Source organism: Pteropus medius, unplaced genomic scaffold (genome assembly GCF_902729225.1).
Source record: "Pteropus medius unplaced genomic scaffold, Ma_sr-lr_union100, whole genome shotgun sequence".
In the NCBI taxonomy this organism is placed as follows: Eukaryota; Metazoa; Chordata; class Mammalia; order Chiroptera; family Pteropodidae; genus Pteropus; species Pteropus medius.
The window spans coordinates 31445806-31464320 of NW_024354502.1; the positions used below are offsets into that span (position 1 = coordinate 31445806).

The following is an 18515-nucleotide window of genomic DNA, read 5'->3' on the forward strand; positions in this document are numbered from 1 at the left end:
ATTAGGGGGATCATTTCATAAACTATATAAATGTACTGTACATGCGAAACTAATAATAAAATTAAATTTACAAAAAAAAAGACAAAAATCCCAGATTGCTTAAGTTCTGTGGTATAAACTTTTAGCATCCAAAAGAAAAAGTGTACAAGGAACATAAATGGTTAAATGGTTAAAAGGTTAATGTGGAGGCCAGTTCCTTGAAATGCAGGAAGGAGTGGAGGAGGGGGGGTGCTGTAAACCAACTGCCATTATCCATTGTTCTTAAGATTGTCCAAAAGAAGCCATCTCCTTTACTGAGGGAATCTAACAACACTAACACATCCCCAATGTCAACATAAATATTCAAACCAGTAGAGAATTTTTATGAGTTTATTTGAGCCAAAGTGATGACAAATGCCAGAAAGCAAAATCTCAAGGGATTGAGAAAATGCTCCAGAGAATGGCAGTTTAGAAGATTATACATTAGAATCAAGGAGACATAAGAAGGGTGACATGAAATCCAATGGTGGTAGATTAAGGGGGAGGGAGATATCAAAGCAGGGCAATCTCTGAGACTGAATAAAAAGTAAAACTAAGAGACACTTCTTTACATTGGTAGGTACATGATAGTAATTAACATTTACAGCGCATAGAGCTGGTATTCAGAGAACAAAATAGTGCTCCTGCTCTGGTGTAGTGGGTGTGCCCTGAGGGGTCTGGAAAAGCTTACTCTGACATTTCAAAGGTATGTTAGCTTAGATGGAAAAACACAACAGACACGCTCACTTATGGTAAAGCTTGACCTTTGTTAAGGAAACTACAGGCCTAAGACATGACTATCTGCCATGACCAGCTTTTAGTTAGGAATTTTTACGTTCAGAACACCCTGTGTGGTTACTTTCAGTCTGAGTTTATGCCCACCATACTGGCCTCTCCCGAGCTTGTCAGGTTTAACATGTGGCCCCTTTTTCATCCACACCAAATTCCAACTACAAGCATTTTTGGCAAGACCTACGGATGGGATGACAAATGGGAAACCTGGAGCCCCAGAGATAGTAGCAATTCCTCACCCACAGACAAGTACTCAACAGAGGGGCCAGGGAGAGGTAGAGGGCCGCTGGTACACTCTCTGGCCCACATCTCTATGGTAGGACGCTAGAAAACCGGAAGTGGGCTGCCCCCGGTTGGGGAAGAAAGCCAGGGGCGGGGCTTGGAGGGGCGGGGCCTCTGCCGCCAACTCCGCTGTTGACCGAGGCGAGATGGCGGCCACCGAGGGTGTCGGAGAGGCTACGCAGGGCAGCGAGCCTGGTCAGCCCGAACCGCCACCGCCCCAGCCGCATACCCCGCCGCCCCAGCAGCAGGATGAAGTGATGGCGGCCGAGGCGGGAGAAGCAGTGGCGTCCCCTATGGACGACGGGTTCCTGAGCCTGGACTCACCCACCTATGTCCTGTACAGGTAACGCCCACAGCGGGGCCTCTGAGTCGGAGGCCCTTCCCTCGGGGGCGGGGGCTTCAGTTGGGTAGCGGTTCCGGGTCAGCGTGTCTGACCGAAGTTTCCGCGGCCTCGCTGTGGGGTTGTCCGGGGCCGCGCTCTGCGGGGTCAGGGCCTTCCCGCGGCCCTTGCGCTCTTGTAGGGGTTGGTGCTTCCCCGGAGCCAACTCTGTCACCGAGAGTCAGGGAAGCGGCTGGACACAAAGCAACGTAGAAACTGCAGAACACTGGACAGCACTCTCAGGCTGTTTAGGTGTCGTGATTCAGGAATTTAAGAAATCTCCCGCTCTCTTCCATGCTCCCAACAAAGATAGCCTGCCTGATAGCCTGACTGAATACGGAAGGGTTTGGGTGCATTGTGATAACCTGGTAGGAAATAATGATTTAAATAAGGTCCAGATTTGTTCACTTTAAAAACAAGATGTAAGAGTTTCTCACGGTTTGTTCTGCTGAAACGGAGCGAGCTAGTATAAGATCTTTAGGACTGGGACATCGTCATTCAACATTTTAGCGCCTAGCATCAGCCGGACACCTACTTAGGCTGTAAGGATGAAAAGATATTTATTTGTTCCTTAAACTTTAGTATACATCCCATCACCTCGTACATAATACAAGTAGGCAGTTGTTGGGTACTGCTGTAATTCTCTTGCCTTTCCTCCCCTTCTTTGCCAACATCCAGCCCTATCCCCTCATCAGTTCTTTGCTTTCTTATAATAATGCTGGTTCCCTAGCTCCAACTGAACCTGCAGAGAAGCGAGAAGTCCTTAGGTCTTATTTTTCTTTTGTCTTATTTTTTCCCCCTGTAGTTCTAGGTAACCCATTAGATGGCTTATCTGCCTTGTTTTTATGAATGAGTGAAAGTCACTATCCAGATTTTGTTATTGGAATTAATGTTTTACTGTTTTAAATTGGTTGGGGTGGCCCCATAACCCTCAAACTTCCCCTCTGAATTGTGAAATACTCAGCTTATTCACTTGGCTATGTCTGATTTCCCAGTGACTAAATAACAGCCTTACCTTTCTCATGCCACTTTCCCAGGCACTAGGTCTCACATCTCAGGTAATTTTTTCCCTTGTATTTCTCCTTATGTAGTGGACATAATTTCAGGATTGTCTGGATGCCACAGAATCTTTGCTGTCAATAGCTGATCAGTATAGAGAACTAAAAAATTGGTGAAAGGAAAAGAATGTAAGTAAAGTAGTTCAAACAAATTTGGTCACACAGGGCAGTTCACACAAATGTCTGTAGGCACCCATTGTTGCCACTATAATGTTATTTTAGCATTGATAAAGAGAGTAGTCATTGAATGCTTACTATATGCATTTATCATTTATAATATGTAGCATATAAATATTTAAGCATAGCAATATTATATAGTTACTGCATACTATATGCTTACTATTATGCACTTAAGTGCTTGACTTAATCCTCCAAACAGCCTTCTAAGGTTGGTTGGTTATATTATCAATTCCATTTTATAAGTGAAGAAACTGAGGCCCAGAGAGGTTAAATAACTTTTTCAAAGTCACACAGCTAATAAGTGGTAGAGCCAATATTTCAACTCAGATATTTGTCAGATTCCAGAACCTGCTCTCTAATGATCACTTAGACCACTTTTCAGTATACAGTAAATTGTTTACTTTGATTTTAAAATTGTCAGTTCCTAGTAAATTGTTTTTCAAATTTTTTAAAATGATGACTCCAAGTCATATTAGACCAATGAATTAAATTGAGTTCTAGTTTAAAACTATTATGCACATGATGCAGAAACATGTTTTTCCACTTACGTAAAAACTTTAAATTTGAAAACTTAATTTATTAATTAGAAGATTATTCATATTATTTTTATTTTAAAGTTTAATATGTAAAGCAGAGTTGCAAAACTTGGTCATGAAGACTCTATAAGCTATGGTTATATTAAGATATTTATAAGCTACTAGTATTAATGTAAGTGTAATTGTTGCCATTTTTAAAAGTACTAGAACTCCTTTTCTTATATGTTTGAATATAATCACTGAAAAAATATATATATTTCAGGGACAGAGCAGAATGGGCTGATATAGATCCAGTGCCACAGAACGATGGCCCCAATCCAGTGGTCCAGATCATTTATAGTGAAAAATGTAAGTTTATTTTTATTAGGAAAAGGTCTGTAAGTCAAACTTAGTAGCAGAGTTTAAATTCACAACTATATGGCCAGATAGATGATAGATTTTTGTCTAATAAAGATCTAAATGACTTACGATAAGCTAACATAAGTGTTCTTTTGTAATTTTTATGATTAAAAATTTTATTTTCTACAGAATGGACATATTCTAAGTATAAGCAATGAATGTTATAATACATAATAGCTATTGCATAATTGTGCTTTTTATTTATTATTTAATATGCATGTAAGATAAAAACAAATGAGCTACTGTTTTATTTAGAAAACCTTGGTTGCTGAAACATGAGCATATTGAAATATATTTTGGCAATGAAGTGTTAGGCTCAGTTGGAATACATTTACTGATATTAAAATGAGTGGATTATTTTCTTTCACAAAGTATCATTCTTTCATAATGAATGTGAAAATGCTTTGTAAATTGAAGGTCATGTAAATGTGAATTGTTAGTTGTTCTTTTAGGAAAGAAATGAATAAAATGGAATGTAGTTTTGTGGTTTTATATGTGTGCCTATATATATATCTTTCAATTAAGGCTTTGTTATCCAAGATCATTCCTTTGCTACAGAAGGCGTTTATTGTTTTTTCCAGTTATGAAGTAATGCCAAGAAATGTTTGAAGAGGAAGAATAGTGGTGTGAGGGTTTGCCTTACCAAATATGAAAATGTGCTACTAAAAATAACATGTGAAACTGGTGTAAAAATAAATAGATTAATAAGGTACCTAAAAATACATCATCAATATAAATGGGAACTTAATATTTGATAAAAAGGACATCTCATAACTATATTAAAAACATGCATTAATCAAATAATGGTTTTGTAACAGTTGGCTATGCATTTGGATATAAGCAAAATTATATCCCTATCTCATATCTTACATGAAAATAAATTACAAAAGAATTAAAGTTCTAAAATAAAACTGTAAACATACTAGGAGCAAATATTAGAGAATAATCTTTCATTCTTGGGTTGAAGAGAAAATATTAGTAGGCAAGATATAAAACTCAGAATTAAGGAAAAGATCAGAAGGTATAACTGCATAAAAATGCAAAACTTCCACACTGTGAGAGATGTTATATGTGAAGATATAATTCACTAGAAGAAATAGAAATATCGATGAAAAGATGGTAAAATCACTAGTGATCAGAGAAACGAAGACCACAATTTATTTCAGATTCATAAGGTACCTATAACTAAAGATGTTGGAGAAAACTGATAAAATCATACATTTCTTTTGAGGTTAAAAATAAGAACATTTTTTGCAGGGTAAAAAAAACAACATATTAAATGCTTACATATATCATGATAAGAAGCCACAAAGGAAATGATAGAGAAATATAACCTGCTGATCAAAAATTGATAGGTGAATATATCAAAATTTAAAATTTATAAAACAGAAGACACCATGAACAAATTAAAAGGCAAGTAGAAATATGCGAAAAGGTGTACCATACAAAACAGGACTGATATTTAGAGCTTTATAAGGAATTCCCACAAAGGGTTAAGGAAACAGACTAATCAAAAAATGAACAAATAATATGAACTAGCAGTTCACAGAGAAAATTCCATTGGCCATTAAATAGGGGAAAAATCCATTATCATTAGGAATGAGAGGTATGCAAATTAAAATGGAAATGCCATTTTGTACCCATGAATTAAATAGAAGGTAAAACTCTATATCAGCTCTCAGGACATATGAACAGATACATATATTTCAGATGGTAATTTTCATATATTTAGCCACTTTGGAAAGCAGAGAAATGCTCATATGTAAAGCTGGAAAATGCCTGTATCTTAAAACCTTGAATTGTCACTTCTATGATACATTCTGGGTTCACTCTGGCATATGACATCAGAAGACATGTACTAGGAGATTAAGAGCGCAGACTTCAAAGGCAGACCACCTGGTTCAAATTCTAAGTTCATTTTGCTAGCACTGCAACCTTGGACAAGGTTTTAATTTTTAACCTTTCTGTACCTCTATTTCCTCTATATCCATGCTTTGGAGAATGAGTAAATAAAATATATTCAACTGTATAACCATTAAGAAGATCCAGATCTGTTATAACATGGACAGATCTCACAAACAAGGCTGAGTGAAAAAAGACACAAGTTCTTAGAAACTATGTGGCTGTGACACTAAAGCATTATCAGGGTGGCATTCACATAGTCATTTGACTTTCTTTTGCTTATTCTAAATAATGGAGTAAAATATCTTTCCTCATAAGTTATAACAGTTTATATTATAATGCTAGTTTTAAACAAGAAAGATAGTCCTAATGCAGTTTTGTGCTCCGTTTGTAGTTAGAGATGTATATGATTATTTCCGGGCCGTTCTGCAGCGTGATGAAAGAAGTGAACGAGCTTTTAAACTAACAAGAGATGCTATTGAGTTAAATGCTGCCAATTATACAGTGTGGTAAGTAATACACATTATTGATATTCCCTCTTTAAATGTCTCATGTTTTAGTTTAGATAGCTTTTCTTTTTCTTAACTGAACTTTAATTTTTATTGAAATAATAATTTACATAGGAGTTTAGAAGTTGAAGACTGAATGAAAAATAAGTCTTTGCCTCATTCTGTCTTACCACCAGAGTCCCACTCCCCAGAAGTAACTCTTAGTTGTTTTTTCTCGAATTAACCTATATATTCTAAATAATATGCTTATGTAGTATTTTTTCATTTTAGACATTATTCCTTCTATGGAAGATACAGAGTTCACTCTCCACTACACTTGTTTTATTTATAAGTAGCATTTTTGTGGTGGTTTGAAAAGTAAAATATGTGATAATGTAAATAATTATTTAAATGAACAAGCTGTACCATATAGGGAAAGAGATACCTTTCATTCTCATGTAATAGAACACAGGAAACCAGAATATTGCCTGAAAATAATCATTAGTTGAGTGTCTTGTCTTCTAGCTCACATTTGTTGCCATTCACTATTTTTACTTCAAAATGCTTGATTCTTAAAACAGAATTGAGATTCCTCAAAAAATTAAAAATAGATCCAGCAGTCCCACTTCTGGGTATTTATCCGAAGAAAATAAAACACTAAATCGAAATTATATATTCATCCCTATATTCATTGCAGAATTACAAGTAATAGCCAGGATATGAAAGCAACCTAGATGTCCATCAATAGATGAATGGATAAAGAAGATGTGTGTGTGTGTGTGTGTGTGTGTATGTACACGCGTATGTGCGCATTATTGGAATATTACACAGCAATAAAAAAGAATGAAATCTTTTCATCTGTGACAATATCGATGTATATAAAGGGCATTATGCTAAGTGAAATAAGTCAGACAGAGAAAGACAGATACTGTATGATTTCACTTACATGTGGAATCTCAAAAAACAAATGAATAAACAAAACAAATAAATCCATTAATATAGAAACAAACTGATGGTTGCCAAAAGGGAGGGGTTGGGGGAATGAGAATAAAAATATTTTTTTTAAATGCTCGCTTCTTCCAATCACCAAGTAGTCATATGAGTTTGGACAACAACATACACAGTCAAAAATATGTCTAATTATGTTGTTGTAGCTTTATCTGATACTGTTGGTAGACATTTTATGTGGAGTAATGAGAGTTTGAATGCTTGATGTTTGCTGTAGGCATTTTCGAAGAGTTCTCTTAAAGTCACTTCAAAAGGATCTGCATGAGGAAATGAACTACATCACTGCAATAATTGAAGAACAGCCCAAAAACTATCAAGTTTGGTAAGATGAAAATAGAGAGGAAACATATCATTATGCTATTAGTACCTGCCAGTGGATGATGAGAAGATAGGGAATTATTTCTTTGTTTCTTTATAGTTTTAGTACTTTGCATTGGAGCTAATGTTACCTGTCTTATAGAGGTGTTAGGAGGATTAAATGAGATTTTATGTTAAGTGCTTAAAATGGTGCCTGACCCATAATTAATACGTGTTTGCTACTATGATTATTTAAAATTTTGTCATTAGCATGTAATACTGCTAGAGTCAGAAAAAAATTTGAGTAAAAAATCTGAAAAAATGTTTTCTGTTCAGTATGTTATAAATGGACTTTTTGGTGTTTGATCTTTTATTCATTAATTCAAAATTTTTATATTGATGCTGGATATACAAAGATGAACCAGACAAGTCTAAAAGAGAAAGCAAATAATAAAACTAATTTACGGTGTAGTGTGAAAAGCATAATGATAGAGTTTTTCATAGAGTATATTCGTTCTAGAAAGTAAACTCCTAAGTTAACATAGACAAGAGTATGGATAATTCCACAATGGGAAAAAAATGAGAGAAGTTCTGGAGTAAGAGGACAGAAAAATAAAGTTTCAACAGTACCCAGGATATAGTTAGCACCCCGTGAATGGGAGCTAACTATGGCTGCTGTTACTGTGGTGGAGGAGAAGGAGGAGGAGCTTGTGGTTGTAGTGTCATGGTGCTGGTGGTTGTGGTGGTGACAGAGGACAAGGAGATGGTGTTGGTGGTGCAGGAAGTGGAAGCAGCAATGCGGCGTACCATCAAAAGCTGTCTCCACTTTCTATGCCACTGCCTGCCTGCTCGTAATGCAGGAGTTACCTCCATTTTATTTTTTTCCAATATAATGACCAACACACATACCACCCTATCTTTATACTTTAGATTTAAGGCTGATTTCTGAGAGGAAAGACCTTTGAGGCAAAATATTCTGGGGACAGGCATGAAAGAAAGAACATGATGCACTCAGGGAATTGCATATAATTTCATGTGATTAAAGTATATTTGGAGAGTCATGGGATATGATCATAAAGGGCCTTATGAACATTGATAAGGGATGTGGACTTGACCTTAGTATCATTGGAAGGCTATTGACATTTTAATTAAGGAAGTAACATGATTAGATTTGTGTCTTGCAAGGTTTATCCTGCAGGTAGGGTGCTGCTGAAATGGAATAGTTTCACAGTCCTGGTAGGCTACAGGCTAAGAGACAGTGTGGTGAGGATATGGGAAAGATAAGGATGAATTTGAGAGAGGTTTTGGACTCAGAAGCAACAGGCTTTGAAGTTTAATTGATTGGAGGAATGATAGCGAAGAATGATGTCTGTACATTTGGCTTTACCACTGGGTGAATGGTGGTGCCAACCACTTGGGGAACTTGGGAGACAAAGCAGCACCATTCTGGGAAAGAAGTATGGATTCAGTATTGGACAAATGGAGTTTGATGTGCTTATGGAAAACCTATGTAAAGCTGTCCAGTACGTGGTTGAAAAATGCTTTTCTGGAGTTGAAGTCATAGCTGTGGATGAGGATGCTCAGGGAGAATTAGACAGAATACCGGTGAGCATCATTATTAAGAGTCAGAGAAGTGTTCCAGGATGACCAAGGAAGAAAACAAAAAGTTAGTGTTGCCACAGCAACCAAGAGAAGAGAGAGTTTGAAGGAGTGGATGACAATATCAATTACTTTTGAAAGGTCAAAGAAAGTAGGGACTAAAAGATGACCAGTGGGTTTGTTAATTAGGTGGATGTTACTGAGTGATCCTGGCATGAGCAGTCCTCCCACCACAGGTAGGGTAGGTGACTGGGTGGGTAGGAGTGAAATGGTAGGAAGAAGAAAGTGGGTTGAATCATACATGGGAGATGAGGCTAGGCTGTTGGAGAAAAGAAGACATAGCATGTAGCTAGTCAGGGGTATGTTTTTGTTTTGCTTTGTTTTTCCACAGTGGAAAACTTCTCTTTTGATAAACTTTCAACTTGTCTTAGCTACTTGCCAGAGTAGAACTGAATTCAATTCTGCCCATGAACTAGTGGAACAAGCAGTTGTTTGTATGGTGACACTTTGGGCTTAAGGATAACTAACAACCTATTTATAACCAGAGGAGCTTCTGATATTTGATAAAATGATACTACATTTTCTATAGTCTCACTATGCCATCTGGGAATGTTTCAGAATTCTTGGACAGAATTTTGTGGTTGTCAAAAGATTACTCTACTTCAGATTTAGCTTGAGATAAACCTTTAAGTCCTAAACTATTTGATTTCATTTTACACCCAAATCACTGTTTTATGTTTTTCAACTTCCTTAGTGTTCTGAAATTTTTTCTCTTAGTGTTTCTTTTGTGTTAACTTTTCTCTCCAGTAGAGTTTTGAGAATTAGAGATGAAGTTTTGTTTCTTAAGTGTCCATCCACATCACCTAGCACAGTATATGCACCTTTAATGCTCGGATAAATTAACACAAAACTTCTTTTTCCCTTCTTCTCCTGGCTTTAGGCATCATAGGCGAGTATTAGTGGAATGGCTAAAAGATCCATCTCAAGAGCTTGAGTTTATTGCTGATATTCTTAATCAGGATGCAAAGAATTATCATGCCTGGCAACATCGACAGTGGGTTATTCAGGTATTGCCCTTCTTACAGTGCTTTTTTAGATTTTTATTATTTAACTGAATTAAATAATTTAAATACCATTAAATTGTAAGTATACTTCTAAACCGAAACATACATATAGATCATTACACACGATATGTATAGTTATTAAGATACCTACTTAAAACTTGACATCATGTTACTTAACCTTTATAATCTCTTGAGCTATATTGGTGAGTAGCTTCATATTAAGGAAGAATAATAGTAACTTAATATTTTTTTAGATCAAATTTGCATCATTTGCTAGCAAATGAATAGAAAAAGTAGTTGTAATTTTTTAATACGGCTGTGTTATTTTAATTAACAAGGGCATTGTACACACTAAGGTTTTTGCATACATAATCTTTGGAATTTCATTTTATAGTGACTATTATATATTTTATTTCTACCCAGTGGTTAAAATTTTAATCTAAATCCCGAAAGGAAGAGAATAGTTATAATTCCCACTCTGGACATTTTATTTATTCTAGCAAACAATTCTAGTGTTGTTTCCTGTGAATTTTTCCCAATGATTGCTACTTTATGCACTATTCATTATACCAAGAATATTTCACCGAAATTTTTTTACTTAAAATTTTAAACTTTTCTAAATTTAAGGGATATGTTTTCTAAAGGTAGTCAATATTTTTATATTTTATGAAATTCTACTTTTTTGCTATTATCAAATAAGAAATATAACTTCATTAGCTTTTTCATAGTTAATGTCCCTAACTTTTGTAGCATTTGTAAGTTTTGATCATCGTACTCTTTTTTCAAATTTTCTTTATTGCTTCTCTTCGCCCCATAATTTTTTTAAACAGCTTATAATGTAAAAAATTTATGTCTAAATCTATTTGTGTGCATTTTTCTACATGTATTTTAATGTAATTTTTGTCATAATGTGTGCATTTTGAATATTTCCCTTTTATTTAATGTTACTTAATATCAAATCTCATCGAATTAATATACTACGTTAATCATTTTCTTATTATTGAGTTTGTTTTTTTCCCTCTAAATTTTCACCATAAATAATATATAAACATTTAGTTAGATATACTCTTTTTTTGCTTTTGATTTTGTTCTTTAGAATAATTCTTGAGTCAAATAGTATAAACATGCCTCTTGGTATCTAAATTGTTCTCAAGAAGATGGTACTGAATTGTAGCCCACTTTGGCTGTTCTCTCTTTCTAATTTTTTTCCTTCCTCATGACCATTCCTTTGTCTTTGATTACTTTTCTTTTCCCCTGCATTTTCTTGACCTACAACTATCACTTGCCTCCAAATATGTGCCGAGTCCCACATCTTCAGTTCAACCTACTTAGCTTTGCTGAATTTTTATTTATTTATTTTTATTATTTATAAATAATGGGACATTTCTAATTGGATATTTTATTATTTATTTTTTTCAGGAATTTAAACTTTGGGATAATGAGCTGCAGTATGTAGACCAACTTCTTAAAGAGGATGTGAGAAATAACTCTGTCTGGAACCAAAGATACTTTGTAATTTCTAACACCACTGGCTACAATGATCGTGCTATATTGGAGAGAGAAGTCCAGTTAGTAATCTCTTTCACTTGTTCACTCATTAAAAGAGTATTTGTGTGCCTACTATATCTTAGGCCTTGGGAATACAGCAATCAAGACTGCTTCCAATCCTACCCTCATGGAACTAGTAGGACAGAATACTTAGGTGCAAACTGTAATGATAAATTTACAAATAATGTACCTCTGCTTTGTAGTGTCTTAACTTTTTTGAAATATTGTTGCTACGACAGATTGAGAAGAAATCAGACTTTATAGTGTCTAGGAAGCTTTATTTCCAAACTATCTCATTAAATTCCATTGCATTTTAGATAATAGTCCCCGGATGCCATTTTACTCTAGTGCAGGGTTTGGGGCCAGATAAGTCTTGTTTTAGGGGGACTGTCTTGTGCATTATAGGATGTTTAGCAGCATTCCTGGCCTTTATGCCCTGTATAGACTGTCCCTCACTTAATGATGGTTCAACTTAAGATTTTTTGACTTTAAGATGTTCTAAAAGTGATAAACATTCAGTAGAAACTTGCTAGGCTAAGCTATGTTCTATAGATTGGGTGTATTAAATGCATTTTTGAATTAACAATATTTTTAGCTTATGATGGGTTTATCAGGAGATAACCCCATTGTAAGTCAGGGAGCATCTGTATATTAGTAGTAACTCCCTCTCCCCAGTTGTGAGTTGTGACAAAAAATGTCCCCAGACATTGCCAAATGTCATGGGGCAGTAATCATCTCCAATTAAAACTACTTGTCTAGCATACATAAAGCTGTTATAAGAGCTAGAAATTTCTGACTTGGCATGAATTTCTATGGTATATCCATAAACATTAATAGCCACTCTTTGTCTATTTTGTCTCTGTTTTAAATTTGAACATGTTTATTGTTTTTATAGCCTCGTGAGACCATAGTCATAATTTTAATTACAAAAGTTATTTTAACAGCTCTTGGGAAAAGCTGATTTTTTATGGTGCATCTGCTTCATCTCCCTTGCCTTACTGCTACTTGGATCAGAGCCACAGGCTCTTTTATCTGTTCTATATAGCGGTCTGCTGATTTCAGTTTTTTAAAAATGTCTACAATCCAGTGTCCTGCAGTAACTGTCTGTTCTGGGCTTCTCCCTGGAGCAGCCACATATTCCTCCAGCATACCTTACGCTTTTTCTATTGCTCTACTCTCCAAAGCTGTACTGTCCAATATGGTTGTCACTAGCCACACATGGCTGCTTAAATTCAAATTAATTAAAACTACATAAAATTAAAAATTAAATTCCTCAGTTGCACTAGTCACATTTTAGGGGTTCAGTAACCCTATCTGTCTAGCAACAATCATATTGGATAGCACAGATAAAGAACATTTCCATCATCATTGGAAGTTCTGTTGAATAGTGTTGATGTAAAGAATAACAGTGGACATATTGAAATAATTTTGTTATTCTTAATCATACCTAAATACTGGGGCAAAATTCAGACTCATCATCTAGCACTCTATTAATTTTTTCTTTTAGAGTTGGTATTCTGTTATGAGGAGTAGAAAAATAGCACTCTGAAGGAAAGCAAAGCATCATCCTTTAGAAAGTTCAATAGCTTTCTTGCCAAAAGGTTATTTTACACTGAATTAATCCAATTAATAATTAGGAATTTCAAAATATTATGTATTCCTTATTTACTATAGCTTACTCCTTTAGGAGTAATACAACATTTAAAAATTGAATGTGAAAAGTTTGGAAAATGCAAACTTTTCTCATAGCCTTCAAAAGCAGACCACTAACTTTTTATTACCAAGTGGAAACAAATAATCAGGTAGGAATCTAAGAGTCTTCCATACTTAAGGTTTATTTTACCCTTCAGATATGTAAAAGAAATATTTAAAATGCTAAGAGTAGCTGTAGTTATCTAGAATTTAGTTTATTAATTAAATTTTTTAACTCTTAAGAATACAGATAGATATAGCCAATTATTTTCTGTAGTTTTTCTCCTTTTCATTATAAAAATAATGCAGTCTAGCTATGGGGGGAGTTGTACTGAATTGTATAAAATCTTGAAATCTTATTCTCTCTCTTCTTATATCCCATTCTTAGAGTGCACTACACGTAGTATGAATCTTTCCAAGCTTTGCAAACATGCACAACAACCTAGTCAGTCACATTATACACATTCTTTTTTAATTTAATGTATCATGGTCATTTTTCCATTTGAGTACATAATCTAGTACTATTATAGTTATCGTTTATCAAGCTTTTACTATATGCCAGGAATTCATATTTAATTCTCATAGCTACACTATGAGATACCTGATGGAGAACTTAAGGTTCAGAGTAGTTCTATAATGTGCGTAAGAGCACATAGATAATAACTGATGGGGCTAGGATTGATGCCAGGCAGTCTGACATCAAAGTCCATGTTTTAACCATTAAAATGGATAATGTTTTAGTGCATATATGTAAATAAAATTTTTTAGGTATTGCCAAAATGAAATTAAGAATCTTCTACAAGGACTAGTTAAGACCTATAGGGACATGGTTTAACAAATAACTAAAACATTAGGTCATGTAAAAGTAGTTGGAAAAAACCTTTTGATAATGCTGAATGAGTATATTACTACTCTGTGGGGTAAAAAGGTATTATATCAAGACTGCAACAAAACGAAAATTACTAAACTTTAGTCAATGACTTACTCATTTGAGCAAGTATATATTGAAGACCCTTCTGTAACTTTTCTTGGGATGTGTTGTAATTGGATCTAAATTGTATTTAATCTGGTTGAGGGGAAGAGAAAGGCAGGGAGTGTCCATTTTGACTGGGAGTCACATAACAGTTTACTCATAATCTTGTTTTGGAATATAAAGAATATACATTTGTGTTGGTTTATTTTTACTCTTTGTCTATATAATTTCCATGCAGTATATTTTTTATGATAGCTCCTAGGATTATATAGTTCTCCTTTTTCAATGACTAAGGATTTGTCAGGCGTAAGTAGATCTTAGACTTTTTCTCCAAGACTGCTTTACCAATAGAAGGAAAATCTTGTTTTACGTGATATTTCTTTCAGCGAGAAAGCCTAAAAAGGGAATTCTCACATTAACTTACAGTCTGTTGTGAATTGAGCCTTCTTCATTTTAATTAAGTGTCCTTCACCAGAAATGGATACAGATATACAGTAGGGAGAAACTGTGTAAATAAGAATTGATAACTGGAGGGATTCACCTAGAGAGGTACCGAAGCCCATTAAGAGAGAGAAGTGAAAGCACATATCCAAGCTGTGCTACGGTCTTATTCAAACTGTTTCTGATTGCACTGCTTTTAAAATTATACACATATTTATTTGTGGTCTTTTTCTTACAGGTACACTCTGGAAATGATCAAACTAGTACCACATAATGAAAGTGCATGGAACTATTTGAAAGGGTAAGAGATTGTTTTTGCTTGTTTTATATATATATATATATATATATAAATAAAACCTGTTAATATAATGTAGCATGGAGTACGTTCCATAATGGAATTCTAAAAGTATACTAAAGAATTGTCCATTTTTTTCTAAGAACAGAAGTGTAACTGTTAGAGTAACACCCAAGAACAGTGCCCTCTACCCTTCTCTTCACCTTCCAAGCACATACCAGCAGTTTTTAGAATAGTCCATGAGTAAACAATAATACAATTATAATTGTATTTATGAATCCTGCAGTCTTTATGTCAAAGAAAATATACACAGTTTCTGTTCAGCTCAGGAACACAGTAAAGGCAAGGCAGGACTATTTATAAGTAGGTTGCACAGATGCATAGCTAGCCTTTCTGTTTTTACTTCTAGAGATCTGTTACAAAGCTCACTACTTAAATTGACAAGGTTTCATTTGCCTGGCCACTGACATAACCAGGCTCTTTGATGGACTTAGAGGTCTCCAAGGAAACTAGACCCAAAGAGCATGAAGTACAGAGCCCAGTCACATTGGGAGATATGTCCAGGGAAGGGGCCTATAATATCTGGAGAGCTAAAAGGACAAGGAACCATCTCAAAAAGAAACAAATACCTCTTATTTTTTTCTTTTTTAATTTTAAGAAGACGGTTTATTTTTTTTGCTTTAATTTTGTGTGTTGCAGTTAGAGTTGAAAATGATCACTTTTAAACTTCACTAGTCTTTTAAACTAATTTTACTCAGCTCTTAATTATCCATGATAAAGTACACATATAATTTAAATTTTTCATTTTATTTTCAACCTCGTTCATTCAAAATAAGTCTTTTCTTGCTTATGTTACAGGGACCATTTTCTCTTGATCTTTCTACTATTTTTGTTCTCAAAATTTAGAATAATTTTTTTTTAGGATTTTGCAGGATCGTGGTCTTTCCAAATATCCCAATCTGTTAAATCAATTACTTGATTTACAACCAAGTCACAGTTCCCCCTACCTGATTGCCTTTCTCGTGGATATCTATGAAGATATGCTAGAAAACCAATGTGACAACAAGGAAGACATTCTCAATAAAGCATTAGAGGTAAGCCAGTGGAACTCAGTGTGTTTCTTTTTGATATCTCAAAGTTGGCCCAACGCCACTAATATTTATGCCCCTTTTCAACATGGTTACTCAGAATCCAATGCAGGGCTATTTCTGCTGTTTCGGGCAATAACCACGTCACTAGTGAACATAGTATGTGACTCCAGTAGTATATGTCATTTGAACATGATCTGAATTAAACTGTATTAGCTCAAAAGCATTTGTCCAAGAGACTGAATTACACATTTTCTTTAATGACTTTTTGTTTTTCATTTTCAGTTATGTGAAATTCTAGCTAAAGAAAAGGACACTATAAGAAAGGAATATTGGAGATATATTGGAAGATCCCTTCAAAGCAAACACAGCACAGAAAGTGACCCACCAACAAATGTACAGCAATAACACCATCCAGAAGAACTTGATGGAGTGCTTTTATTTTTTTAAGAGACTCTAATGCAGTAGTTTAAAACTAGAGCGGTCGTTCTCTTTGCCTGTGGTGTAAAACATGCATTGCACAGGTATTGCTTTTTAACAAGAACTAAATGTGATGTTCCTTGGGTGCTGCTGCTGTTCAGATTAGCTCTAAGTAATTTGATCTTTTAAAGGAAAGTAATTTGGGGGGAAGGAAAAGAAACAAAGTCTTAAAAAGGAACTTTTGTAATCTTATCAACATTTACTGTAATTCTTTAGCATCAACTCCTTCCTAAAGGGTATATGCGTCAGGATTTGCAGCATTAACGATTGCAGGAACTTCTATGTAATGGATATGAGGTAACTTAAATTTCAGTTTAGGAAACAGGGAATGCAATTGTTACATTAGAGCTGCTATGCCACTCTCATAGTATTGCTATTACTGTAACCAACTAATGCCAAAAGAATGGTTTTGTAATAAAATTAGAGATGTATCCTAAAACAATGTCATAGTAGTTTGATTTTTTTAATAGGATTTAACTATATATGAGAGACATCGTCTCGGCTTAGAAAGGCAATTGAGGAAGAAAATATTGCTATAAAACTGTAGAAACCAGAAACATGATTATGTTAAAGGAAATGTTATTAAAATGAATCTGCCAGTTCTTGACTACATGTAACAGAATCCACTAAAGGTACTTTAAACCCACAGGGTTTTTTAAGGTATGTACATAGTTCACAAATTAATTGCCTGCTCTTTCAGAAATACATCCCAAAGCCACACTACAGAACTAGACCATCAAGTTGCTCTTGCCTGTTCTGGGATTAGGAAATTGCTGAATGAGGCTCCAAGACCGTCCACCTGTGCCACATTTCATGGGAGCACACCTGCTTCCAACTAATGCAGCTCCAAATTAAAGGCTCACTGTAGTACATGTGATTGGAAAAAACCTAAATGACATTTAAACTTAACTGTAAAGGAATCTGGAAAATGTAGTTTATAGCTTTTCAGCCTCTACAATTCAGGAAACATGTTAGGAAGGAGCTGAAGTATTAAGCTAATTCTCTACCTGCACATTATGTCACTTGAACAATAAAGAATTTTTGCTTAATGTTAAAGCACCAAACTACAACTAAAGAAATTATATAGAGTAGAATAGTCATATATTCTCAAGAATTCAGAAAATAACTATAGTATATCATGGAAAAAATATATTAACATTTTACATGTTGGTTTTTATTGTTTTTAGACTCCAGAAATCTGATATTTTATGTGAAATTGTCAAAGTATCACCCCTATGTAGACAATTTCAAAGGTGTTGTACAAAGTATAGAGAAGTTCTCATAAGATAGCATTTACTCTCAGAAACTCGTCAGTGTCAAAATTGATTGAATTCAGGGCTGCCGAATGTCAACAAAGCTCATAGAGACTATTTAATAAAAAGCCTAATGGCAGTTTACTATTTTACACTGAGAAATGTAACTGAAGCAGACCAAACAGTTACATCAGCCTAGCCACTTGACATTTTCTGCCTGAAGTTTAACGAGGTGCCAATTCATTTATCAAAAGATTGTTTACTGAGCATGTAATCAGGTGAGGAGTCTCCATGATTTAAATGTGTAATGATTTTAGGCTCTGATACTCCTAATGAAGGCCATCTTCTAATAAGCAACTGGATATATAGACCTGGCAGTGTCCTGCTTTCATTGGACCAACAGTTAAAATGTAGTCTGTGGAGCAATCTGCTAGTTCAAAATTATTTTGCCTAATAGCAGTATCACTGTTGCTAATTGTACAGCTGGTGCAAAAACAATTGTGGGAAAACTGCTTGTGTCTTAGCACAAATCAAGGCAGTGATTTGTATTCTGCATCGCCATGCATTCACTAAAGAATATCCTTGATGAATCAATAATGATATTCACAATACTAGATCTGTCTTTTCAATATTTTGTGTGACTGAATGAAAGTATGTATAAAGCATATCTTTCCGGTTGTCTTGAAAAGCATCTGTCCAATGTGTAAGCCGTAGGCTGAACAGGCTGCTTTTTATTGAATGCC

At 34.9% G+C, this 18515-nt stretch overlaps 1 protein-coding gene across 2 annotated transcripts; it reads left to right on the forward strand.

Moving 5' to 3' along the window:
• The first annotated feature begins 1192 nt into the window (after positions 1 to 1192).
• Positions 1193 to 16961, forward strand: FNTA (farnesyltransferase, CAAX box, subunit alpha). 2 transcript variants are annotated; one of them, XM_039853566.1, is made up of 10 exons: positions 1562 to 2013; positions 2563 to 2658; positions 3508 to 3593; positions 5941 to 6055; positions 7260 to 7364; positions 9879 to 10005; positions 11422 to 11570; positions 14895 to 14957; positions 15874 to 16045; positions 16325 to 16961. In XM_039853566.1, coding segments are annotated over exons 2-10 (942 nt in total). In that variant the 5' UTR covers positions 1562 to 2013; positions 2563 to 2656; the 3' UTR covers positions 16448 to 16961. The 2 variants fall into 2 exon arrangements, with proteins under 2 accessions (XP_039709499.1, XP_039709500.1); XM_039853565.1 differs by lacking the exons at positions 1562 to 2013; positions 2563 to 2658 and adding an exon at positions 1193 to 1435.
• The last annotated feature ends 1554 nt before the right edge of the window (positions 16962 to 18515 follow it).

Bases quoted from the DNA above. Each gene is read 5' to 3' on its own strand.
- FNTA (XM_039853565.1), top strand. From the start codon at position 1,239: ATGGCGGCCACCGAGGGTGTCGGAGAGGCTACGCAGGGCAGCGAGCCT. The intron at 1,436-3,507 runs GTAACGCCCACA...TATATATTTCAG, and splicing joins CCCACCTATGTCCTGTACAG to GGACAGAGCAGAATGGGCTG. The intron at 14,958-15,873 runs GTAAGAGATTGT...ATTTTTTTTTAG, and splicing joins GCATGGAACTATTTGAAAGG to GATTTTGCAGGATCGTGGTC.